Source organism: Chiloscyllium plagiosum, unplaced genomic scaffold (genome assembly GCF_037043375.1).
Source record: "Chiloscyllium plagiosum isolate Xiang-an unplaced genomic scaffold, Cpla_swu_hap1 HiC_scaffold_9, whole genome shotgun sequence".
NCBI lineage: Eukaryota > Metazoa > Chordata > Chondrichthyes > Orectolobiformes > Hemiscylliidae > Chiloscyllium > Chiloscyllium plagiosum.
This window is the reverse complement of record NW_028270147.1, coordinates 91,975,752-92,003,536: the sequence shown is the minus strand read 5'-3', so window position 1 is coordinate 92,003,536 and position 27,785 is coordinate 91,975,752. Positions and strand designations below refer to the sequence as shown.

Here is a 27,785-nt window from a genome sequence, read left to right as displayed (position 1 = left end):
CTAGTTGGTATGGTAGTAACTAGGGATCATAATTTCATGGCTGTCAGCAAAAGTGAGGTAGGAATGAGATAAGGAGAAATCTTTTCATTCAGAGTTGTTAGGATTTGGAATGCACTGCCTTGGACAGCGGTGGAGGCAGATTCCATAAGGTTTCAAAAGAGAGCTGGATATATATTTGAAAGTGACAAATTTATAGGGCTACGGAGATAGGGCTAGAGAATGGGGTGAGCTAAGTAGTTTTTTTTGGGAGCCAGTACAGGCATGATGAATCAAATGACCGCTTCCTGCACTGCAGGATTCTATGATGAACTCTGAGAAGAATTATTATATGGCTGAAGGGTCGTCAATGAGGAGGAATGTTTTAATGCTACTCTTTTTTTAAAAAAAAGACACTGACATGATATGGGTGTCAAGGACTGAGCCAGTATTTACTTGCCATCCCTAGTGGCCCTTGAGAAAGTGGTGGTGAGCTGCTACCTTGAACCCCTTCAGTCCATGTGTTGTAAGTAAACCCACAATGCTGTTAGAAATGAATTCTACAATTTTGATGCAATACCACTAAAAGAACAGCAATATTTTTCCAAGTCAAAATGGTGAGATGGGAGGAAAACCTGCAGATGGTGCTGTTCCTATGTACCTGCTGCCCTTGTCCTTCTAGATGGAAGTAGTCATGGGTTGGAAAGGTACTGTCTAAGGATTTTGGTGAATTTCTGCAATGCATCTTGTAGATAGTATACACCGCTGCTACTGAATATCGGTAGTGGAGGGAGTGGATGTTTATAGATATGGTGCCAATCAAGCAAGCTGCTTACACTCCAGACAAGATGGAAGGTATACCATCATACTCCTGACTTCTGTCTTGTAGATAATGGACAGGCTTTGGGGAGTCAGGAGGTGAGTTACTACCACAACCTCTGACTTGTTCTTGTGGACAGTGTATTTAGATGGCTAGAGTTGAAAAGTGTGGTGCTGGGAAAGCACAGCCAGTTAGGCAGCATCTGAGGAGCAGGAGAGTCGATGTTTCGAACATAAGCTCTTCACCAGGCATCTGCAGTCTTCATTTTCTCCTATTTAGATGGCTAGTCCAGTTCAGTCTCTGGTCAATGGTAACCCCAAGGATGTTGATTGCGGGGTATTCAGTGAGTGGTAACATCATTGAATGTCAAGGGACAGTGATCAGATTGTCTCTTATTAGAGATGGTTATGGCAATTTTGTGCCACAAATTTTATTTGCCAACTGGCAGCCCAAGCCTGGATATTATTCAGGGCATGTAGCATTTAATCATGGACTGCTTTCAGCATCTGAGGAATTGGTGCTGAATGCTGCTGAACATTGTGCAATCATTGGCAAATAGTCCTACCTCTGACCTTGTGATGAAGGGATTGTCATTGATGGAACAGATGAAGACACTATCTTGAGGAACTCCTGCAAAGATGTGCTGGAGCTGAGATGACTAACCTCCAACAACCACAATTATCTTCCTACATGTAAGGTATGACTCCAACCAGCAGAGAGTTTGCCACCGATTCCCACTGATTCCAGTTTTGCTAGGGTTCCTCGACGATACATTTGGTTGAATGCTGCTTTGATGTCAAGGCTGTCACTCTGACCTCACTATGGTTAGATGCATCTGTGGCAGGCAGATTGGTGAGGGTGAGGTCAAGTATGCTTTTCCTTGATTTGGTTAGAGCTGCACTCCTGGACAGGATTCACACCTGTAGAAAATGGTCTCAGTAGGTAAATCTATATACCGAAAATAACTATTAACGAGGATTCACAAGGACTCATCTTTCAGGTATCACCAGTCCCTGCTTCCAGTGTAAATTGGAACCCAGGAATGAGATCATTGTTGCTGCTGTTGTGGGTGATTGAAGATTCAGGTCATATTACATATTGCATTTTATTTGCATTGATCAGACAATCCCTAGTCCTTGTGGTAAAATACATCATTTTGTATTCCAGTCTTTTTGGAGAACTGTTGGAACAGATTTGGTTTCCCAAAGAAAATAATTACAAAATGCAACCAAAACATGAAAAGGCAGACAAAATGTACTTGCACAAAGCAGACAAAGACAAGGCTACCTTAGGTCAGTGCCAGCACTCTGGATCAATAGGTTCTGGTTTCAAACTTGAGAAACTTCAGCTCAGTATTGAAGCTGACTTCCATCATCATCTTGCTCTTAAAAGTCCCACATAATAGCAATGACCACTCCATCTCCAGTACCTGTATTTTCAACAAATCTTTGAATATGCCATCATAGCACAAATTAATTCCATCCACCTGACAATTGCCATGGAATTTCTCCAATCATATTTCCATTCTCAGACTCAAAATGGACCGTTAAATTCACTTCTCAACTTTTTTGATGCCTTCAACATTATTGAAATACAATCCCCAACAAATGACTACTCCCTCAATCGCTCAGCTTAGTTGCCCTGCTGTTTGTGATCCTACTCTTGCCTACCTAACTTTGATCAGAGCACCTTCAGCAAAGGATTATACCATTATCTCTGGACTTGCTCAAAGCTCTTCACTTGGCTGCCTCCTTTTCAGAGTTGCAGTAAGTAGATAATAAAGAACCGGAATGAAGTAGTAATAATGGCATTAATGTGGGCACAGAAACCAAGGGAACAACACTAGGCAGGGGCAAGGTAGGCTACTGCAGTTAGTTCGATGGCAGGAAAGCAAAAGGTTAAGTGATAATATTCTGAGACTTGGGTGGTAGGGAAGAAAACTTTGAATGATAGCATTATCAATTTGGAAGTAGTAGACTTATGACAAACCTTTACTGGCATGAAATAAGCAAAGCAGTAGCAAGCATTTTACATCACATCCATATATTGGATGCCCCAAAGTACTTTTACAGTTAATTATGTACTTTTAAGACTTAACATCCATGAGATAGTGGAAATAAAAATTATAAATTTAAATCGAAAATGCAGCATATTTGTCTATATGTTTAACAATAAATACAAACTCGTAGTATTATTCACCAATAGGGTATTACAATTGGAGAGAGGTGAGGGCAAAGTGAAGCAAATAGTCAATATAGTTTGATAGGCAGATCAAAAATAATCTGAAACAACAGACATTTCTGATTAACCCATGTATAAATTCTATAAATACACGTTATGAGAAAGCTAAAAGTTGCTTTTTAGTGGAAACTTGGCTTAATTTCTGAGTCCAGAAGAAGATACAATGATGAAAGGAAGAAAATAGCAGTGTCGTAGTGTTGAGGTGAGATGCTGGAGGCAGGCTTGAAAAAATAATAACCAAACAGAGGATTTTCTATTTTAATTATCAAAGAAACTTTATTTGCTGTTCAAAAGCATGCTGGGTGATGAAAGAGAAAATATGTTTCTCTGTGATAATATTAGAGGGAGCTATTCCAGATCAGTGATGAGGATAGAGATGCAAATCCTGTTGCAACATCACCTACATGTACTACAGGTAAAGTATAGGTAAATTCACATCAGAATTCTCCACTGGCAATGCTTATGTAGCTGTTCAGTTATTTGGGATTTTTATTGAAACAATGTTAAAGCAATTTTCAAGCACTTCAACAAAGGAAATAAGTCTTGCAACTTACCACAATTAACATGGCATGTACTATGATAGCGGAATCATCTCTTAAAGTCACACTTTCAACTGTGTTGGCTGTAGTGATAGAAAGTAAATCAGGATCTTAAAAGTTTTCCTGAACTTATTCAATAACTTCACCTTAATACCCAAAATGATTAATTTATTTCTTCTTACCCTGTGTCATGCCATCCATTGTTTTAGGACAACAATATTTAAGGTTCAATCAAGAATGTTGGAAATATTTTATTTTATATCCAGCATCCTCTTACACTATGGTCTAAACTTAACATTCTTCTTCAGTAGATGCAGTGAAACATTTTCAACCAAAGTCTATCCTTTGTTTTCCACATCCTAAATGAAATTTATTTAGCTGTAGTATCTGGGCAGCCAAAATGAAGGATCAATCAAAGTAAACCAGAGGTAACTTAAAAGTTAAAGCTTCAAATTAATGGCTAATATTAGAATGGTCATAACCTTTTATAACAATCAAGCTTTGGTGCAGCAATCCCTTAATGTACAAAAACAAAACCAATACAATAAACAATAAAATCAAAGTTGATTTCTTTTTGTAGTACTTACTTGAATGTATTTCTTAGTGTCCATCTTTTCCTAGCACATTCCAATAAGGAAAAATGTCAATTTGCTTTCTAGCATCCTTTGGAAAAACCTAAGTGGATTTTTTTTTATCACCCACGTAGAAGACAATGTTCATTGAAATTCTCCAACAAAAAGGCTAAACTTAAGAACTGAGTAAACAATTGGATTTAAAGATCAACCTGGCATTCCATAACAATTTTTTCCACTTCACTCCATAAATATCCGGCATAATTTTAAAGTCATATATTTATTACCCCTTAATAATTGCCAAAATGATAACTCAGCTAGCAGTGCTACACTGTTAAATATTGTTTTCGGTGTGCAAGTTCTCAGAGTTAGGAATACCAAAATGACTAATGGTAAATCAGTTGATTCAGCACTATAAATATGACTTCAATTAATCATTCTAATCTGCACTCAAATGTGATTTAAAATAATTTGCATTAGCACAACTTTCAACTGGACTTCTGGTCGGAACTACTCATATAGATAGAAGGTTGGGGCTCTACTGTTACACTTGTTGTTTTTCACGACCTATTGGAAATGATAACGTTATTTTGTTTGGATGCATGGGAAAGTGATGAGGAAATAAACAGAACGGAAATAAAATAATTAGCTGTTTACTTGCAGATCATCAGACATTTGAAGACCACAGATGTGACATTTCTTAGATGAACATTTGGGATACCGCCATGAAAATAGTTTAAACTACTCTCCCAATAAAACGAATTTGTTGGAACAATATATAATGTTTGCACCAGCTGCTTGCATTTCTAAGACATGGTTTGAGTAGGAAAACTTTCTTTAATATATACCTAAAGAATTTTTAAACTTGCTTGTGCAAACACACATACATACAATACGCCCAGAGTTGTGGAAAACACATCAGTCACACAAAAAGCTTTAGAAAGTTATCAGCTTCAGTAGTACTTCAAGGGTTACTTGATAGAATACAGGCTGTGTGTTAGCAGGATGTGAGAGATTCAAAGCAAGCTGTATACATTAGTGTCAGAGATTGAGAAAAATATACAATAGTCAAATGGCATGTCTAAATGTTCATAGTACAAAGTTACCACAGGTAGGTTTCTTCATTCAAGATTGCAGCAGATAAAATCCACAGGAAAAATGTTCACATTGTAAAAATTAAAAAAAAAGAAATTACGCTGGGTACAAAACAGTTCAGTTAAAAAACACTTCTTCAAACAAAATAAAATATTTTTAGGTATTAAAAACCTATGGATGTGCAATTATTCTACACGGTAATACTGATGTCTACACAGATAGTTCATTCTGTTTCCACACCCAACATGGGTTAACTAGACTAGAGCATTTAGCAAACGAATGCTGAAGGAAAAAGAAACAAAAATAAGCTAAGAAAGCTCTCCCAAAACTGTTAACTACAATAACTGTAATCCAGCTGGATTTTCTGTATCAAAAGTCCAGCTTTACTGGATATATTGTGTACACTATTTGGTGTAACATATGTCTTGCTTAAGGCAGTGGTTCCACAGGGAAGTCAGTGCAATTGGAGTGCACAGTCCACGGAAATTCAGATCAATTATCAAATGCTTCTCAGCTATTCCAGGCCTACCGCAGTATTCCCATTCAGTCCTAGCGATTAGTGCTGTGTGGTCAGTGCTTGAATACGAAGACATTAAGCACATCCCTGGATTCAGTTCTGGCACAGAAAGAACAAAATGCTGGAACGTTTCCATAAGGTCCTTTCACGAACTGCACATATTTATCAAGCCTGTATCCAAGTCAATTTCTGAACAATGTCAGTGTTTCAGTCATTCAAAAGACATTAAATTCGCAGGGACCTGTGGAGGTAACATTACAAATTATTAATAAAATAATTACCTTACCTAAATATTTAAAATCATTATTTCTCGTCAGGACTGTAAATTTGCAATTTTGTTATTGCTCAAAGACATATTCCATTCTATAACAAGCTGTCCAATGTTTTAAACTTCCACTGAGAATGCTTTAACAATGTAGATCAAAAATATTTAAAATCTGAACATTTATATATAGATTACACTGCTTTCTGCTATTTAACAAACAGATAGAGATGTAAAGAAATATGGGCACACTTTCCTATATTTGTTCTTAATGTGCACTTAGAAAAACATATTAGTCAGTTCTTCTATGATATGATGATTATGTTCTTAAGCAATCCACATTATAGAAAAATCGCACTTTAGAAACAGCACTTAAGGTGTTGGCACTGTAGTCTCATTAAAGCCAATACATTCTTTAAAAAGTTGTGATTTAGAAACAGCACTGCCAAATCGTCAATCACATTACAATGAATTCGCATTGACAAAATGAGAGTTATAACAGAACGATTTGTATGGTTGTAGAAATCTCATTTTGATTCCAAATATACTGATATTTTCACAATTAACAGCAAGGTATCTAGTCAGATTGCTGTGAAATACTATGCATTGGTTAATGACTCCAACTTTAATAATTATAATTAAAATATGATAGCTCTGCTTCAACTTTGAATTCTACTATATGTTATTAGGAACAGGATAGATAGGAATAAGAGTAATCAGCCTTCTAACCCGATCCACCATTCAGTAAAATCATGGTTGATCTGGTTGCCTTAACTCCACTTTCCCCCAATTACTCTTGACTGCTTTGTTTATCAAAAATCTATCTAACTCAGCCTTGAATAACTTCAATTATCCAGTCCCATTGCTTTCTGGTGAAGAGAAATCCACATATTCACCACCTTCAGATAACCAAAAAGAAACTCCGAATCTAATTCTTGACAGGGAGCCACTACTTAATCTTGAACTGTGGGGCCAAGTTCTTGTCATCTCACAAGAGGAAACAACCTCCAGGTAATACCCTATCAAGTCCTCTAGGAACCTGCATGTTTCAATAAGATACCTCTCTTTCTTCGAAACTCTAAGGGTAAAGGCTTGTTCTGTGCAACTTTTCTTTATTGGTAATAACTTCATTGCAGGAATAAGTCAAATGAATCTTCTCCAACTGCTTTTAATGCAATTCTATCTTCTGTCAGCTAAGGAGAACAGAACAGTACATTGCACTCAAGATATGGTTTCAGAAAAGCCCTGGCAGCTGCAGTAAAGCTTCCCTACTTTTACAATCCACCAATGTACTTTTACATTTACATTTTACATGCCAATGCCAATAATCAGCATACTGGTTCATGCACCAGGACTCTCAGATCCTTCCACACCAAGTTCCACAAGTTCTCTCCTTTTAAGTAGTAAGCTACTTTTCTATTCTGCCAAAATAAACTACCCAACATTTTCCCTAATAATACTCCATCTACTAATTTTTTTGTCCACTCACTTAACTGACTTATATCTCTTTACAGACTATTTGTCACCTCGTGAAACCTTACTTTCCTACCTACTTGATGTCATTACTAAATCTATCTATCACACATTTGGTCCCTTTGCCCATGCCAATGATATAGAATGTAAACAATAGAGGCCCTAGCATAGTGATACTCTACTGGATACAGCTTACCAATCCTGAAAATGATCCATTTGTCTCTCCTCTCTGTAGCCAACCAATCCATTATCCATGCTACTGTGTTACTTCTTACACCAATAAATATTGATCGAAAAGGATCAGAGTTTAAAGTAGACACTTGGAGAGACCTATGCTTTGCCATTGTGAATTCTACATTGATGTTTCACTGGTGAAAGACATAAAAAATGGACGTTTCACTTGAGATTGTACTCAGGACAACAGAAAGACAACTTTCCATGAATTGTGTCTGCTAGTGTGTCTATTCCATATGATCACAGGAATTTTATTTTGTCTTCATAAAGTAGTAGGGCATTACACTCCAAAAGATTGATTTTGATTTTAATGATCACTGAACAGAAGACTATATGTGCTTTCAAATAAGGCAACCATTTACATTGGAGACAATGGATTGAACTCAGGCTGTAAGTCACTCCCAGATTGAAAACTGTCTGTTACGGCGGCAGTCTGTCATGTGTGACAGTTTCTTTTGCAGATGGCAGATGACAGCTTTGGCCTAAACTTGTTCTGAGAGCGAATTTTAAGAAGATTTGTATCTCAGATTGAGGTTCTAGATGTAAGTTTGCTCGCTGAGCTGGAAGGTTAGTTTTCAGACATTTTATCACCATACTAGGTAACATCATCAGTGATCCGCTTTCTATTTGTGTGTTTAGGTTTCTTTTGGTTGGTGATGTCATTTCTTGTTCTTTTTCTCCGAGGGTGGTAAATGGGGTCCAAGTCAATGTGCTTGTTGATAGAGTTCTGGTTGGAATGCCATGCTTCTAGGAATTCTCGTGCGTGTCTCTGTTTGGCTTGTCCTCGGATGCATGTTTTGTCCCAGTAGAAGTAGTGTCCTTCTTCATCTCGAAGGAAGGATACGAGTGAGAATGGGTTATTGTGGCTAGTTGATGTCCATGTATCCTGATGGCGAGTGTTTGTTACAGTTCTTGCAAGGTATATTTTAAATGATATTAGTTTTGCTTGTTGTCTGTGTCAAGTTCATTAGCTATTTTAGTGTTTTGGTGGGTTTGTGGGCTACCATGATGCCAAGAGGTCTGAGTAGTCTGGCAGTCATTTCCTAGATGTCTTTAATGTAGGGGAAAGTGGCTAGGGTTTCTGGGCGTGTTTTGTCTGCTTGTTTGGGTTTGTTGCTGAGAAATCGGTGGACTGTGCTCATTGGGTATCCGTTCTTTTTGAAAACGCTATATAGATGATTTTCCTCTGCTCTTCTTAGTTCCTCTGTGCTGCAGTGTGTGGTGGCTCGTTGAAATAATGTTCTAATGCAGCTTCGTTTGTGGATGTTGGAATGATTGCTTCTGTAGTTCAGCATTTGGTCTGTATGTGTTGTTTTCCTGTCGATGCTGGTTTGAAGTACCCCATTGGCTGTTCGCTCTACTGTGACATCTAGGAATGGCAGTTTGTTGTTTCCCTCCTCTATAGTGATTTTTATGCCAGTAAGGGTATTATTGATGGCCTTGAAGGTTTCCTCTAATTTGTTTCAATGATGTCACAGTAGAGCGAGAGCCAATGGGGAATGTCAAACCAGCATCTACAGGAAAACAACACATACGAACCAAATACAGAAGCAATCATCTCAACACCCACAAATGAAGCTGCATTAGAACATTATTTCAACAAGCCAACACATGCTGCAGCGCAGAGGACCTACGAAGAGAGAGGAAAATCACCGATACAGCGTATGCAAAAAGAACAGGTACCCAATGAACACAGTCCACCAATTTCTCAGCAACAAACCCAAACAAGCAGACAAAACATGTCCAGAAACCCTAGCCACTTTCCCCTATATCAAAGACATCTCGGAAATGACTGCTAGACTACTCAGACCTCTTGACATCATGGTAGCCCAGAAACCGACCAACACACTAAAATAGCAGCTAATAAACTTGAAAGACCCTATACAGACAACAAGCAAAACTAATGTCATTTACAAAATACCTTGCAAGAACTGTAACAAACACTACATTGGACAAACAGGTAGAAAACTATCCACCAGGATACATGAACATCAACTAGCCACAGAAAGACATAACCCATTCTCACTACTATCCTCACATATAGATGAAGAAGGACACCACTTCAAGTGGGACAAAACATCCGTCCTAGGACAAGCCAAACAGAGACATGCACGAGAATTCCTAGAAGCATAGCATTCCAAGTGGAAATCTATCAACAAACACATTGACTTGGACCCCATTTACCACCCTGAGAAAAAGAACAGAAAATGACATAATCACAGGAAATGACATCACCAACCCAAAGAAACCTAAACACAAATAGAAAGTGGGTCACTAACACCAGTGCTTCACCAGAGGGTCACTGATGATGTTACCTAGTATAGCGATGAAACATCTGAAAACGAACCTTCCAGCTTAGCGAGCAAACTTACATCCTGTTTTGAGAGCATCCGTCATTTGTTTTCTTGTAGCTCATAGAGTCATAGAGATGTACAGCATGGAAACAGACCCTTTGGTCCAACCTGTCCATGCCGACCAGATATCCCAACCCAATCTAGTCCCACCTGCCAGCACCTGGCCCATATCCCTCTAAACCCTTCCTATTCATATACCCATCCAAATGCCTCTTAAATGTTGCAATTGTACCAGCCTCCACCACATCCTCTGGCAGCTCATTCCATACACGTATCACCCTCTGCGTGAAAAAGTTGCCTCTTAGGTCTCTTTTATATCTTTCTCCTCTCACCCTAAATCTATGCTCTCTAGTTCTGGACTCCCTGATTCCAGGGAAAAGACTTTGTCTATTTATCCCATCCATGCCCCTCATAATTTTGTAAACCTCTATAACGTCACCCCTCAGCCTCCGACGCTCCAGGGGAAACAGCCCCAGCCTGTTCAGCCTCTCCTTAAAGCGCAAATCCTCCAACCCTGGTAACATCCTTGTAAATCTTTTCTGAACCCTTTCAAGTTTCACAACATCTTTCCGTTAGGAAGGAGACCAGAATTGCACGCAATATTCCAACAGTGGCCTAACCAATGTCCTGTACAGCTGCAACATGACCTCCCAACTCCTGGACTCAATACTCTGACCAATAAAGGAAAGCATACCAAACGCCTTTTTCACTATCCTATCTATCTGCGACTCTATTTTCAAGGAGCTATGAACCTGCACTCCAAGGTCTCTTTGTTCAGCAACACTCCCTCGGACCTTACTATTAAGTGTATAAGCCCTGCTAAGAATTGCTTTCCCAAAATGCAGCACCTCACATTTATCTGAATTAAACTCCATCTGCCACTTCTCAGCCCACTGGCCAAGATCCTGTTGTAATCTGAGGTAACCCTCTTCGCTGTCCACTACACCTCCAATTTTGGTGTCATCTGCAAACTTACTAACTGTACCTCTTATGCTCGCATCCAAATCATTTATGTAAATGACAAAAAGTAGAGGTCCCAGCACCGAACCTTGCGGCACTCCACTGGTCACAGGCCTCCAGTCTGAAAAACAACCCTCCACCACCACCCTCTGTCTTCTACCTTTGAGCCAGTTCTGTATCCAAATGGCTAGTTCTCCCTTTATTCCATGAGATCTAACCTTGCTAATCAGTCTCTCATTTGGAACCTTATGGAACACCTTACTGAAGTCCATATAGATCACATCTACTGCTCTGCCCTCATCAATCTTCTTTGTTACTTCATCAAAAAACTCAATCAAGTTTGTGAGACATGATTTCCCACGCACAAAGCCATGTTGACTATCCCGAATCAGTCCTTGCCTTTTCAAATGCATGTATATCCTGTCCCTCAGGATTCCCTCCAACAACTTGCCCACCGAGGTCAGGATCACTGGTCTATAGTTCCCTGGCTTGTCTTTACCGCCCTTCTTAAACAGTGGTACCATGTTAGCCAACCTCCAGTCTTCCGGCACATCACCTGTGACTATCGATGATACAAATATCTCAGCAAGAGGCCCAGTAATCACTTCTCTAGCTTCCCACAGAGTTCTCGGGTACACCTGATCAGGTCCTGGGGACTTATCCACCTTTAACCATTTCAAGACATCCAGCACTTCCTCCTCTGTAATCTGGACATTTTGCAGGATGTCACCATCTATTCCCCTACAATCTATATCTTTCATATCCTTTTCCACAGTAAATACTGATGCAAAATTTTCATTTAGTATCTTCCCCATTTTCTGTGGCTCCACACAATGTGGGCTTTCCTCTTGTCATGTTTCCACTTCGATACAAAGAGCCTTAAAGTCAGTACTCCTCTAATGTGTTTTCCAATACAAAATGGGTGAACACTTCTGGTGTTGATATGCAGATCCTTTCATTTGACACTGCATACTGTCCTTTGGTGGTGTTGCCTGTTAAAGCTTCATCAAGGATGTCAAGGATATTGATGTATTTTGATCCCAGCTGATGGCACTACTGGACCAGTCAAATTTCAGAAAGAAACCTGGCTTGAGAGATCCTATCTGAAAATGTGTTGCTGGCAAAGCGCAGGTCAGGCAGCATCCAAGGAACAGGAGAATCGACGTTTCGGGCGTAAACCCTTCTTCAGGAACGAAACGGCGAATCTCCTGTTCCTTGGATGCTGCCTGACCTGCTGCGGTTTTCCAGCAACACATTTTCAGCTCTGATCTCCAGCATCTGCAGCCCTCACTTTCTCTTGAGAGATCCTATGTTTATTTTATTTTTATTTAGTTAGTTATACACTGATGCATATTCTCAAGAGGGTTCAGATTGTCTTTATCAGAAGAGTGTTTATTACACAAAATAAAAAAGTAAAAAACTAAATATAGAAGACAATTAGATAATCTCATAACACAGTGAAGTAAATTTTTGACCTGCTTCTTGACAGAGAGCTAAGGCCAAAGAGATTACACCCCATTTCAACTCTTTAGTGCTCTGATTCCTGGCAGTTTCTTTGCCATAGATAGTGGACAATTCATATGATAATTTCCAAATCTGCTAACATGAATTTCTCACAAATCTGAGAATTTCTTTTTTCTGTGTTCATAACCTGCAGATTTCTAATCAAACTCGCCTGGTTTCACAAACTAGTGACTTATTCCTTGTACTGTCCTGAATCTTTCTAGCAGAGCAATTAAACTGGCTTCGAAACTGAACCCTGCTGTTTTTCAAACAGACTTTAAAAAAAATACTCATGCTAGATTCTTCTGAACTAAAAGTAAACATTATGACATAAATGTTTACTCTACCTGTCATAAATACAACATTTTAAGCATCTTTTTGTAACAGCCAGTCATCTGCTCCGAAGAAAGATTAGACTTAAATCACTGTTCCAGAGAGACACACGCACCTTGTTTCTATTTTTAAAAGAAATCCTTACTAAGAAACACTTACCTTCCTAAACTAAAATAACACAATCTGTATTAAACTAATCTTTTGTTGTTAACATTTATACAGGAAAAATCAATCGATATTCTGAGTAATTAGCTTACCTATTTGTCTTATTGAACAACTTCATCAAATAACAAGAAATTTCAGCAAATGTATTCTGGGTTAAGTGCCAATTATATTACAAATAATTGGCAATCACATATACATGTGCCGATCACATATTCTGTGTTTCCTAGAGTCTTGTTCAGCTTTTCCACCATTTAAACTATCTACTTAAACTGTATTTGGCTCTTCCAAAATGTTCAAATGTACAGGGTCAGATATCAGGCAGAGTGAAGTTGTGAGTAAACTTGGATCAATAATCTCACTGAGAAGATCTCAACTGCCTCCAAGTAAATATAACCAGGACATCATAGAAAGAGGATCCTGCAGCTAAGGTAGACATAGACTAGTTTAGCAGTTTGATTATTCAGTCTGACTGACTGCACACTCAGACTTAGCCTGATGCCGGTTATGACCATTGGAAATGAATGATATGGCAAAATATGCAATGGTAGAAAAGGATTTGAGAATAAATAAAGCACTGAAAAGATTAAATTCAGAGAAATGTGCATGCAGATTTCTAGCCTTCGATGATCCACAAGATAAGAAGTTTCTCATCTTGGATTATGCGTCACTTGATAAACTTCCAGATTAATCTTCTGGTTTGGCAGTGTTTATCATATTTTTGGTGGAAAAGAGTAATAAATGTTATTCATTAGCCTAAGCAGCGAACAAAATTACAAGGGTAACTTAGAGGATCTTAGCTGATGAAACATTGGTGTGAGTCAAAACAATACAGATGGGGGTTGAACTCATGTAGGATATCTTACATGAAGGATATCTTACACAATGGGCAAACTGAGAAAATACTGCTCATAGAATGTTGCATTGATTATGATTCTTTTTGGGACAATGTTCATTTGGCAAAGGATGTTGCACAGACAAGATTGAGAACTGACCTTGCTAGTGTCAAGGAAATGTTGGAAAAAAGATTTCTAAAACAATTGGACCTTCTGCACAGAGGAAAGGATACCACCATTGTGCCACTAGATCCTTGTTTGTAAGGTTTAATTGTAATATAACATGTACATTATTTAACTCATGGCACAAAATATATACATTAAGAAGAGGTACATCTGCTAATATAGCATGTAATTTAAGGTTAGAAGAAAAACAGATGATGGCTATTAACTGACATCTCATTTGGATAGTGCGAAATTATAAACTTCAGAACTTTAACTGTTCATAGATTGAAAGAAGCAATAACTCTGTCTGGAATAAACTATTAAAAATCAAAGACAAACTTATATGAAAATTGAAAGCAATCAGATATGCCTGGAAAAAGTAGTCAAGGCTATATAAACAAAACTGTTTTGACATTTGCTTAATAACTGGCTGCTTATGCCACAAGGACAAATGATTGCGCTGCAGAAAAAAAATTAAGGAGTTAATCATAGGAAAGCTGTGTCTTCAAACAGATAAGTCAATGCCAAATATAAGAAGGAACAAAGAAGCTATTTCTGACTCTGGAGGAGTAATCAATGTTTTGGGTGAAAGAATCTAAAAAGTCAATAATAATGTCACCTCATAGCTCTGAAGGATGAAACATTGTATTAGAATCCAACATCAGAACTATTCTTCAGCAGAACTTTGAAGAATAATACTTCACTAGTATCAAACCCTGAATATCAGACACAGACACTGTTGGTTGGAATTATAGCTAAATTCCATCATTGACTGGGTAATATTCAAGTTCAGTTCAGGCTTAACTTGCTTACTTGTGGGGTCTTATTGAATGTCTGTGAGATTTCTTAATCAATAGTGATTTACCCACAACAACAGAAAAAAAGGGGAATAATTGGGACTGGTACAGTGAATAAACTGTCTGGACAAAGAAAATTTATGTCTCAATTTCTGTTCAACCAACCTGTTTCAAATCTATTAATAAATAGATGTGAAGCTTTTGGATAACAATTCAATGAAGAATACATTTGCAGTCATAGAGATGTACAGCACAGAAACTGACCCTTCGTTCCAATTCGACCATGCCAACCAGATATCCTAAATTCATCTAGTCCCATTTGCCAGCACTTGGCCCATATCCTTCTGAACCCTTCCTATTCATATACCCATATAGATGCCTTTTAAATGTTTAATTGCACTAGCCTTTGCCAGTGAGTTATTAACTTGCTTAACCATTTTGCCTCTAATAGTACAAAAAACTTTTGAAATCCACATGAAAACTAATACATTCCAACTAACATTTACTTGAAATCAAATTTAAGAAAGTTATTTAATCAAAGAGAGGCTTATTCTGTGTGGTGGGTTTGCAAATATTGTTTGGCAGAAATTTGTTTATAAAAAACCTTTTATTTTTGAAGAACACACTTGGCTTGTACTAGTGAATTTCTTGGTGTCCATTAAACATTAAAGCCGACCATGAGAAACCACCCAGTGGATTGGGGGAGTTTACTGTAATTGAATTTGTAATTTACAAATTTAGTGGATTACTCAATCTGTTTTGCTTTTTCTGTGCTAATTGGAAAGCTATTGTATCCAGATATCAGACCCTTCACTTATTTCAAATTTCATTGGATCAGAAAAGACAATATTATGACTTCTTGAACTTAATATATCCAAGAGTGTAGAGCACTGCTTCAACCTCAAATCAGAAGACATATGGTGTTTGAGCACTGAGTCAGTCACATATCAATCTGGAATGTCCAGCATCTGATGGGAATGGCAGTTTTCCACTTAAGGAACAGATCACATGAAATTAAAGAATCACAGAAAAGATGCTTGGTTTGTGAAACGCTGCAATATGATCAAGATAAATTTATGCATTTAATTCTTAGTCTTTTCTTTCATATGTCTCATCATAAACTTTGGCATTCCATGTACTGCCAAAATGAATCACAATTAAATGACAAATACTTCCCCTTTAATGTGTCAAAGGTTCTGAGTGGGAGTTCTGGAAACCGTAATGTTAAATAAACTGTAGTAGCAAATGCTGCTGTCTATTTCAGCCACTGAAGAAATGCTACCGTGTATTTGAACAGATGCCAAGTATACAAAAGCCACAGAAGGCTTCAAAAGGCAGACAAATCCTTGTTTTTCTTGGTCAAGCATGCAGCTTTCAGTTCCCTTATTTTTGTCAGTACCCTGGGGCAGGGAGAAGAAAATCGGACATTTGAATCTGAAGACTTCATAGTTTTCTTTTAGGTGTTCTTATCTATTGCAAAACAACTTTTGGATATCCCATTTTTTGAAGCTCTGCTTTTGCCACCTCCTGATGAAAAGCCGAATCCTAAATACACATTTAAGGAGAAGAGTCTTTTTTATTGGAACAATAATGATAACATAAAGACAAAGACAAGAACTAATAACTTCCAATAACAATCCTGGTATTAGTTTAGTTTTATGGAATCTCAGAAATTTTTTTGGAACAGGATACCAAAAGGAAAAACAAAAATTCAAAGACAATCTCCAAAACTCCAGATCAATTGCGGATCACCCAATGTTAAGGGGAAGGAAAATCAGGAAAATGGTGGGTGATCAGAATTCCACTCAGACTTTGATGGCAAAAATGACTCATATACATTGAAAAAACTGTGTCTTAGCGGATTCCATGTGATGAGATTCTCTAGCAGTTTCCTAAATGGAAATATGTGTTATTGTCTTCCTTATGCTGATGGTGCCTTTGCAGTTTTATGTTCTAATTATAAGCATCAAGGCCTCTTCCAAGTCTGAAGAGTTATTATGGCGTGCTGCATTTCTAATCTTTCATAAAGAATGAAAAGCCCAGCTACATCTCTTTGATGCTGGAGAGAATGTATTGTCACATAAAGAAAGCCTCCTTCATAAAGTGAATAAGGCACCACTACTTGTCCCACTAATAAGTTCACAAATCTACATTTTTTTCTCCAGCCTGCTGATCAGAGCTGCTTCATTGAAATGAACCTTTGCAAAACTGAAACTACTGATCCAATAAATTGTTAATGATACTTAGTGTCTCAACAATTTTTCCATATTCTTACAACAGATATAGTTTAAGAATCTTAGTGCTTCAACCAGTGGAGAGGTTGCCCCCAATACCTATTGATTTCAGTTTTGCTAGGGTTATACAGCCCACTTGTAAAAACAAAATATTCTTAGGGCACTGCGCAACATTATCTTGACAGTATTCTACACATAGAAGAACTGTTAACCAGATTAAACAAATCCAGGTCCACTTCAATTTTGCAATTGATTGTACTTGTCAACATTAAAGTTCTAAAGGATCTCTCCTTCCATGTTTTCAGATATATGGAGAAACAAACTTACTTAGAACATCTTATGATTTCAGGATACTAAAGTGCTTAACAGAGTAACTGCTGAATGAAGGAAATGCAACAGCCACTTTACTCACAGCAAAGACCCACAAACTAGTGGTCATGGGTTGGAAGGTCATATCTAATGATCTTTGATGAATTCCTGCAGTGCATCTTGTAGACATTACACCATTGCTACTCAGCATTGATGGCAGAAGGGAATGAATGCTTGAGGATGTACTGCCAATCAAACAGGCTGCTTTATCCTGGATGATGTCAAGCACCTTGAGTGTTGTTGGAGCTGCACCCATCCAGGCAAGTGAGGAGGATTCCATCACACTCCTGACTTGGGACTTGTCCATGGTGGACAGACTTTTGGGATTCAGAAGGTGAATTACTCACCACAGTATTGTTAGCCACTCACCTGTTCTTGTAGCCAGTGTGCTCATGTGGCAAGTCCAGTCTGGTCAATGACAACCCAAATATGTTGATAATGGAGGATTCAATGATGGTAATACCATTGAATGTCAAATGGCAGTGATTAGACTGTCTCTATTGGAGCTAGTCATTGCCTGGCATTTAGGTGGCGCAAACTTTACTTGCCATTTAGAGTCGTAGAGATGTACAGCACGGAAACAGACCCTTCGGTCCAATTTGTCCATGCCGACCAGATATCCCAACCCAATCTAGTCCCATCTGCCAGCATCCAGCCCATATCCCTCCAAACCCTTCCTGTTCATATACCCATCCAGATGCCTTTTAAATGTTGCAATTGTACTAGCCTCCACCACTTCCTCTGGCAGCTCATTCCATACACGTATCACCCTCTGCGTGAAAAAGTTGCCCTTTAGGTCTCTTTTATATCTTTCCCCTCTCACCCTAAACCTATGCCCTCTAGTTCTGGACTCCCCCATCCCAGGGAAAAGACTTTGTCTATTTATCCTATCCATGCCCCTCATGATTTTATAAACCTTTATAAGGTCACCCCTCAGCCTCCAATGCTCCAGGGAAAACAACCCCACCCTATAGCTCAAATCCTCCAACCCTGGCAACATCCTTCTAAATCTTTTCTGAATCCTTGCAAGTTTCACAACATCTTTCCAACAGGAAGGAGACCAGAATTGCATGCAATATTCCAACAGTGGCCTAACCAATTTCCTGTATAGCTACAACATGACCTCCCAACTCCTGTACTCGATACCATGACTGTCAGCTCAAACCTGGATATTATCCACATCTTGTTGCATTCGAACATGGACTGCTTCAGTAATTGAGGAGTTATGAATGGTGTTGAACATTGTGCAATCATCAGTGAACATCCCCACTTCAGACTTATGACAGAGGGGAGGTCATTCATGAAGCAGCTGAAGATTGGAGGGCCTAAGGCATCAACATGAGGAACTCCTGCAGAGATGTCCTGCAGCGGAGATGACTGATCTCCAACAACCACAATAATTTTCCTGTGAGCCGGGTATGACTCCAACCAGCGGAGAGCTTATCCCTGATATCCACTGATTCCAGTATTGCTAGGGCTTTTTGATGCCACACGTGTTCGAATGCATCCTGGATGTCAGGGGTGTCACTGTCACCTCACTTCTGGAATTCAGCTCTTTTGTCCATGCTTCAACCAAGGTTTTAATGAGGTCAAAAGCTGACAGACTCTGGTGGAATCAAAATTGGGCATCACTTAGCAGCAGTTGCTGCTTGATAGCAATGTTGATGACACATTCCATCACTTTATTGATGATCAAGAGTAGACTGATAGGATGGTAAATAGCTGGATTGGATTTGTCCAGCATTTTGTGTACAGCTCATACCTGGACAATTTTCCACAGTGTTTAGTAGATGCCAGTGCTGTAATTGTACTTGAACACCTTGACTAGGGGAGATACAAGTTCTGGAGCACAAATCTTCAATATTACTGTTATCAGCAGTGTTGTCAGGGCCCACAGCCTTTGCAGTATCCAGTGTCTCCAACCTTTTCTTGACATCGCAGGGAGTGAATAGAATTGGCTGAAGACTGTATACTGGGGACCACTGGAAGAGGCTGAGATTGATCATTGAGTTGGCACTTCTGTTGAAGATTGGTGCGAATGCAGCAATAGGACTCACTACACCTCTTACTACTCACTTGATATTCATATACTGGTAGAAAATATCTGGATTCTCTTTTATGTTGACTGCCATCATCTGATCATACATGCTTTTTGCCAGTCTTTATTTTATTTTCACTTTCCTTTCTAACCTATTAGAGGTGACTTGGCTCTCACTTGAAGAATTCACCCTCCTTTTTATGTTCAATCGTAATCTCTATTTCTCTTGTCATGTATTCTAAATCCATTTAGAGCATTTCGCCCTTGCCATTGCAAGATACATCTCGAAACTTCTTTAAATGTTGAGGTTTCTGCCTCCAGCATATTTATAGGTAGTGAATTCCAGATTCCTACCACCCTCTGCATGAAAATGTTTTTTTTCTCACATCTCTTTTAAGCCTTCTGCACGTCACCTCAAATCTATTCCCCCAGTAATTAATCCTATCAAGAAGAGAAGTTTCTTCCTGTCTACCCTAAATTTGCCACTCATAATTTTATACCTCTCAATCAGGTCTCCTCTCAATCTCCTCTGCTCTAAGGTAAAACCCCAGTCTATCCAATCTTTCTTTATAACTGAAACTCTCCAGCCCAGATAACATCTTTTAATGCACTCTCAATTAAAAAGTTACAACTTTCATCTGTAGTGGTGGCCAACAATCTCACTTTATTCACCTTTCTTTGATATGTTGGTGCCCATCCCTCTGCTAATTTAGATTAAAAGCCTCCCCACTAAAAAATTTCTTTGTGAGAACACTGGTGCTCATCCGAAGTGCAATCCGTGTCTTTTGAATAGTGTCTTCTGTCCCAGATCTGGTCCTCATGCTTTAAGAATTTGCAGCTCTCCCTTCTGTACCTTGCTTTAAGCCACGCATTGATCCTTCCCATCTTCCTATTTCTACTCTTGCTACTGCATGTGACTTAATCCAGAGTTATCCTGAAGTTACTGCCTTCGAGGTCTTCCTTGCTTATTTCCTTCCCGGCTCCTGAAACTTAATCTTCGCACCTCAATACTTGCCTTGCGTCATCAGTACCAACATGTCCCACAACTTCTAGCTCACCCTCTTCCCCTCAGCAAGTGAACATGTGGAGGAAGAACAGGACCATATGCTAATAAGTATATGCTTCAGGAAGGCTTCCAATTTCATACAGGTCTACTTCCTCAAAGTTTTATGCTCCTAAATGTTGAGCATAAGCTATTCACACAAACTGAAGGAGCCTCCCTTTGCAAATTCCTTCCTGTTATACACTGTTTTCTCTTGTAAAGCATACAGCTGGAAGGTATTTTTCCAAATATGAAAATTATTGTTTGCATTAGCAACAATAAAATTTGCTGTGCTAAGTGTGGGAAACCATGCAAAATTTGTTAAGAGGTGTCAAACTTGATTATGAATCCTTAGTTATTGATCATTTGTTTGTCTACTTGATGAAATGGAATACCAGCTGGACATAAAATGGAGGACATCAGAGAGCACAGCTGCCAGCTTGGGCAGTAAGTAGTCCTCTCGCCTCCAAGTCAGAAAGCCTTTGGGATCAAGTCCCACTCCAGGTTGACACTCCAGCGCTGTCCTGAGGAAGTGTTGCACAAATGGAGCTGGATGAGAACTTAAACTGAGGCTCTGTTAGCCCCATCAGGTGAATGCCTGGTAGTACTGTTTTGAAGAAAAGTAGGATATTTTCACTGCCATTGCACCTTCCTTTCTAACACTCGGCTAATATTTATTCCTTAATCATCATTGTCACAAAAATAAATCATTTTGTCATTACCACATTATGGTTTTTAGTGGCTTGCTGTGCAAAAACTGACTCGTGTTTTATATTTTATAACAATAACTCAATGTCAGAAGTACTGAATTGGCTGCCAAATGCTTTGAGGAATCTGGTAATTAGGATGCCTCTGTACAAATGCACATATTTCCTTTTCTCCACAGACAATCAAATTGTCTTCACTTTCACCCACAGTTTTTGGCTGTCGCAGATAACGACGACACTGCCTTTACACCTAATATGAGGCAAATGAGTGGGAACTTATATGGAGTTATGTGGGAAATGTCTTTCCTGCACTACTTGTACAAGCGCTTACACTCGTGTTGCAAAATAGAGATATCCTGCATTGTTGACCAGTCATTTGGTTGCAGTTGTTTAGGTATGTTTGCTGGGCTGAGAAATTCCCAGCTCAGTGAACATACCCACAACTGCAACTGGCACCCGAGCTGCAAATCTACACAACCCTAGAGTCATTTGGTTGTTAGCACTCAGCAAGCTACACAGGAATAGTTTTAATTAGCAGATACAACTTTTTCCCACCTTATGCTGTTGGACAAGCTTTTGTCAACAAATGCAATCCAGAGTGCACTCATGATACATTATTCATGAGATCACATTTATAAAATCCTGAGTGTCTGGCAACTTCAGGAAGTACAAAGTTTTCTGCAAGTCCTACAGTTTCAACACATAAAGTGGAAAGTTACATGTAATTGTGCAAAATCAAGAAATAGGAGGCAGAGAATTATGAAATATTAAAACATTCAAAAGATGCGCACGTGAAAAGAAAGATACAAGTTTGATTTCATTATATATATGCTCTGTTCCTATAAATATTAGAATAAAAAAGCAAAATGGAAATTATAGTTAAGTAATTCAACTGAGTAGCAGTTCTTGCAACCCCCAAGAAAAGATCCAATCAACCTCCTAGCTGGTAGTTTTTCACTCTAATCTTTTGATGTTCTTTGAAATAAAGGCTTAATTTTTTTTAGTTCTTACAAAAGATAGGCAATAGACTGATCATTTTTTAAGAGTTGTAAATTCCCATGAAATTCTAGCCATGGGAAACGCACACAAATATTTTGAGTGTACAGCAAAAAGGTTGATATCAAATGGAGATCAGACAGCAAAGTATGCCTACCAATGTCTACCTAAAACAGAAGTAAAACACAAGATAATCTTGGCTCATTCAACAACATCGGTATCCATACAGCAGCTTTAAAGCAGTAAAATGATTCAAGATGCTTCACGATAATCTTATCACAGAAGAGAAATTCGGGAGGATGGTTGATGATTTGGTCAAAGAGATAGATTTTAAGAAACACCTTAAAAGGAGGAAAGAGAGGGGACAGGTTTAAAGGAGGGAATTCTAAGGTTTACAGCTTTAGCAGCTGAATCTCAGCCATTGAAGATAGCATGATTAAAGTTGGGGTAGGTCAACAGGCCAGAATTGTATACGTACAGATCATAGGCTGGAGGAGATTCATAACTGTGTACATAAATGCCTTGTTAATTCACGAGGACGTATAACCTTAAGCTGTGAATGGGTCATTAGAAACTGTGAATGTCTGAACATAATACACGAAACAGAACCAAGAGTAGACTACATGGCCCCTCAAATCTGCGCCAGACATTTAAGAGTATAGCTGATTCTTGATCTTGACTCCATTTTCCTTACCCATTTACACAACCCTTGATTAGCTTAATGCCCAATCGTGGCCTTGAATTTATTCCATCTTTGTGCAACTTATGGCCTTCTGGATTCAGGATTCTTATGAGTTACATACTTCTGAGTTAAAATAGTTCTCTGCATTTCAATACAAAATAGCCAATTTCTTAACCTGAAACTATGTGTCTAGTTGTCGATTCGTGCATCAGGGGAAACAGTCTGAGTAACCACCTTGTCAAGCCTCACAGCTTCATATTTACAGTGAGATCAGCTTTCATTTTTCAAAATTCCAGATAGTCTAAGCTCATTTTATTCATAGGGCAACCCTCTCATCTCAGGACTCAATCTGGTGATTGAGATGACATTAATTTTGGTTCTCTTTCCACGATTATTGCTAGATGTGCTGAATATGTTTTAACATTTTTGTTTCCTTTCAATCTAATGAACTTTTGATGTACTTCTGTAAGGCAAGGAAATTTTTCTTAAATAAGACAACTAAAACTGCACCCCATGCATACCCAACAGTACTCTTTTCAGAAGAGTCATATTGGAGTTAAATCATTTTCTCCATTGATGCTTCCATATCTGCTGTGCTTCTCCAGCACTTTATCTTTATTGCGAACATTCTGTGTTTCTAGTACAAAGACACCCAAATCACTCTTAATCAAATATGCAATTATATCTCACCATTTAAAAACATAAAAGCTTTCCTTTTGCTGTGTTGGGATCTTCTCAGGCAGAAAAGTTTAAAAATCAAGAATATGTTCCATTGCATCTTTCAGGGCTTGTGTTCTCCCAATGATTACTGTACTTAGGAGGCAAAGAATCTCGAAGTATCATCATGAAATGTGAAGATTAGTGATTTATTTTAAGATACTAAAATTAGGAGATTCAATTTATATATTTCATTTAAAAAATGTTCTTCAAAACGTTGCTACTTATCAACATTAAAATCTTATTTTGATGCTTATGCACAGCTGCAGATGCACAGTGTAACATTGTAGTAATTGGTACCTGTTGTCTGTTGCTTTGGCAGGCAGAACTCAAATGCTTAAACCAGAGCATTGCATTCCCTCTATTACCAGCCTGGAATTTGTAAGAGTTTCCTGAAAATGAGTGCAAAAAAAAAGCAATATTATATTCAATTGTTACAGTGTTAACTCGACATTGGAAGCTTTTTTTTAAAGAAAATACATTCTACCACTAAGAATCAGAAAAAGGTTGCATAATTAGAAACTTAAAAGACCCAATATATTTGCCAATCTTTGGCTCACTCAGTCTTGTGAACAGATTGAAACAAATACAAAAGGAGAGGAAATTAGACCTTTTTCCATTCATTACTCACCCTTTTCAGAGTCTGTAAGCTGGAAAACATCTGGATGCTCTGGATCATCAGCCATCATCACCATCCAACCCACAACCGACACACTCTTACTCAAACTTGATTTGAACTGCATATCAGAAAAGTTAGACACATCAGTAGGACTCTGGACTTGAAGACTTTTTCAGATTTGATCAAGTAAAGGGGCTGTATAAACAGCGTGCTATTAAAATTCAAAAGCAACAATAAAACAGATTGTAACTTATGAACCCATTGGGCTGAATTAATGATTTCTTGCTGCATGTTTAGTGTACAACACAATAACAATTTGCTTTGAAGCAATGTTTTAAAAGTAGAAGAACATCCCAAGACATTTATAAAAGTGAAATAGATGGTGAGTAATATGGGAAGAATTGACTGATGTTTTCATTCAAGAGAGTGCTAATGAGGCTTTGTAAAGTACACATTAGAAACTGTAAAAAAAAAAGGATCAGGCTAGCAAAGTGTAAATTGCATGAAATTACACACTACTAACACTGGTCCTAATCAGGAACTTAGGTTAAAAAGTAATACATTTCAAGCACAGACTGTTAAAACGGAGGTACCCTGTTTCTAGGAGCTCTATGAGATGACTCAAGTTTCATCAATCTGCTGTCAGATTTCTTCCATTTATTTATTATTATTCCTATTGCTGAGTAAGAACAATAATGTTTTAACATTTCTTTTTCATTGTTGATATTGTTGCTTTGTACATTAAGACAGGAAGGATTTCTGGGAATTTTTTAAGAGTAGGGATCCTAACATGTATGGTGGTGGCGCAAGGAAACAATAGTGCCAATATTTGTACATGGAATTCTTTAGAAATGCATATAAATAGTTATATGATATCATCAGTAATTCACATAGAAAAGCACATCTCATACAGGTGAAAATTAAGACTACCTTGCTCTATTTTTCTTCACGCATTATGTACATCAGCCCAGGTCATCAAAGAGGAAGAAGCCCTGAGGAAATAACCTTTCAAAAGTACACTTAATTTTCATAACTCTACTGAGATAGCTCCTTCTCGTATTGTAAAGTTATTTCCTCTGGGTTTATAAATCTGTTTTTACAGGCTTGGTAAAGAACTGAGTAATCATAACAAGACAGCCACACACAAAGAAGTGCATGCAAAAGGAGAAGTTAAACGGGAGGGATCGGGTTATATGGACTGCAAAATTACTTTAAAAGCAAAGTTATCACAAGTTAGGTGCTTTAAAGCTCATTTCAGTCTTGTTCACACAAAGTCACTGCCAGATAAAGAGAAATAGGTGCCTCCTTATTTCAAATTAGATACCTGTAAACTTAGCAGATCTGCCAAATTCAAGGAAAGAATACAAACTTCAAGTGTTGCAGAAGTTTCCTGAAAGAAGTTTGCTCAAACAAATAGTAACAAAATAAATTAAGCAAGCAGTTATGGTAATGCTGATACTTAAGGTCTAATTTTAACTCTACCCACCTGGTAGAGATGGGGTTGCATTCACAACATTTCGATGTCACTGGCTGGGTCAGCATTTACTGGTCATCCTTAATTGCCCTTCAGTGACATAAATGGGTTAAGTGATGGGCAAAGATTTGGCAGATGGAGTCTAATGCAGAAAAATGTGAGGTTGCCCACTTAGGCAGAAAGAACAGAAAAGAAGAATAATATTCTGAATTGAAACAATCTGCAGAATACTGTGGCAGAAAGGAATCTAGATATCCTTGTAAAAGTTATTGTGCATGTGCAGAGGTAATTAATAAGGCAAATTTATTGCAAGGGTGGTGAATATAAAAATCTTGTGAAAACTGGACAGAGAATTGGTGTAATCACAGAGTATTGTGAACAGTTTTGGTCTCCTTATTTAAAGGGAGATGTATTGTTAGATCTTTGGCATTCTCCTCCCAAAGAGCTGTGGAGGCTGTTTCACCATACGTTCAAGGCTGAATTAGACAGATGTTTGATCTACAAGGGATCAAGCAAGAAAAGTAGAGTTATGGCCACACTCAGCTCAACCAAGATATGAGTGAATGGCAGAATATAGACAGCAAGGCCAAATGGCCTATATTTCTTTAATTTTTTATGATATTCTGCTTATGGTCCTTCTAATGAACACTCAAAGAAACTAAAGACCTAAATATCTTGCACGCTTATCCTTATTTACATAAATGCTTGCATGAAGACACTTGTAAATATGCCTCCATAACAAGAGATGCTATAAAGAAAGACATTGTGTCAACAGTACATGCAGAAATACGCTGCAAGATTGTGCTCAGAATGTCATTTGGAAATAAGGATCTCAATTTGGTCAATGAAGTGAACAAGTTCTTTCCTGACAAAATGTGAATAGCTGCAGTGAAAGATCAAGTGGCAATCCTCACACAGATTTAAAACAAAATTGCCTAGCTTTGACAATCACAAAGTTCCAGTGACAGAACGTCTTTATGATTGTTAGAACTTTTTCAGTACATGAAAGTAGAGTAAAATTCTGAATTAATTTCCAAATTTTAGAACAACTGGCCTGTTAACTGACATAATCAGATAAATCACCTAAACTTGAGAAATTTACTGATTTGAAATGATATACCACTTGGCCGATATGGTGGCTCAGTGGTTAGCACTGCTGCCTCACAGTGCCAGGGACCCAGGTTCGATTCCAGCCACAGCAACTGTCTGTGTGGAGTTTGCATGTTCTCCCTGTGTGCTCCAGTTTCCTCTCACACTCCAAAGATGTGCAGATTAGGTGGATTGGACATTGTTGTTCAGGGATGTGCAGGCGAGGTGAGTTAGCAATGGCAAATGCAGGGTTACAGATGTAGGGGATGGGTCTGGGTGGGATGCTCTTCGCAGGGTCAGTGTGGACTCAATGGCTGAATGGCATGCTTCCACACTGTAGGAATTCTATGATACACTGGAAAAATTCCTTACAATCAAATTTGTTCTTGGAAATCTCAATATAAATCCAATTTTTTGAAATTTTACACATAGAAGTGACAATTCTATAGCAGAACAGGTTATATTTGAGACCAAGATGTGCTACAGAAATTTTTAGTGAACCTGTTCAGAGATATTATTACACACCTCTGGAGGAGGCAGAACTTGAACTTGGGCCTCCTTGCTCAGAGTTAGGAACATGACCACTGCACCACAAGAATCATGAAGATGTGCAACATACTGGTGATAAAGGTCTATTAGTTCTTTGAATAAAATGATTGAGAAGTCTGCATTTGTTTCCTTCGGCCCTGGAAGACTAACTCTTACGTCATGCATTCGCTTCTGTCTTTCATCCTATCACAGATCTTCCTTTTGTCCTTGTCCCACCCACCTCTTGCTCTTAACCAATTTTAATGTTGAACTTTTACCAGTTCTGATGAATAGTCACATCTGAAATGTTAACTGTCTCACTCTTCAAATGCCGTCTGATTCACTGAGCATTTTTCAGCATTTTCTGTTTTTATTTCCAATTTCCAGAATTCACAGTATTCAGTTTTTAATGAGAAATATTAGTTCTGTTACACTGTGCCAATGTAATGTG

At 38.2% G+C, this 27,785-nt stretch overlaps 1 protein-coding gene across 5 annotated transcripts in view; it reads right to left on the bottom strand.

The window, feature by feature from the left end:
* Positions 1 to 1,899: 1,899 nt before the first annotated feature.
* ralgps2 (Ral GEF with PH domain and SH3 binding motif 2) overlaps positions 1,900 to 27,785 on the bottom strand; it is a 470,074-nt gene continuing 444,188 nt past the window's right edge. For 2 of the 5 annotated variants that reach the window (XR_015758208.1, XR_015758210.1), the window contains 4 exons: positions 24,256 to 24,361; positions 23,925 to 24,016; positions 23,598 to 23,720; positions 1,900 to 6,001 (listed from right to left, as the gene is read on the bottom strand). Coding sequence is in view for 2 of the 5 variants with exons in the window: in XM_087990911.1 (XP_087847037.1) it covers positions 5,972 to 6,001; positions 23,925 to 24,016; positions 24,256 to 24,361; positions 25,568 to 25,633 (294 nt within the window). In the remaining 3 variants the exon portion in view is untranslated. Of the gene's footprint in view, positions 6,002 to 23,597; positions 23,721 to 23,924; positions 24,017 to 24,255; positions 24,362 to 25,567; positions 25,634 to 27,785 lie in introns of those variants that run through there. The other 3 variants (XR_015758209.1, XM_087990911.1, XM_087990912.1) reach the window with 3 other exon arrangements.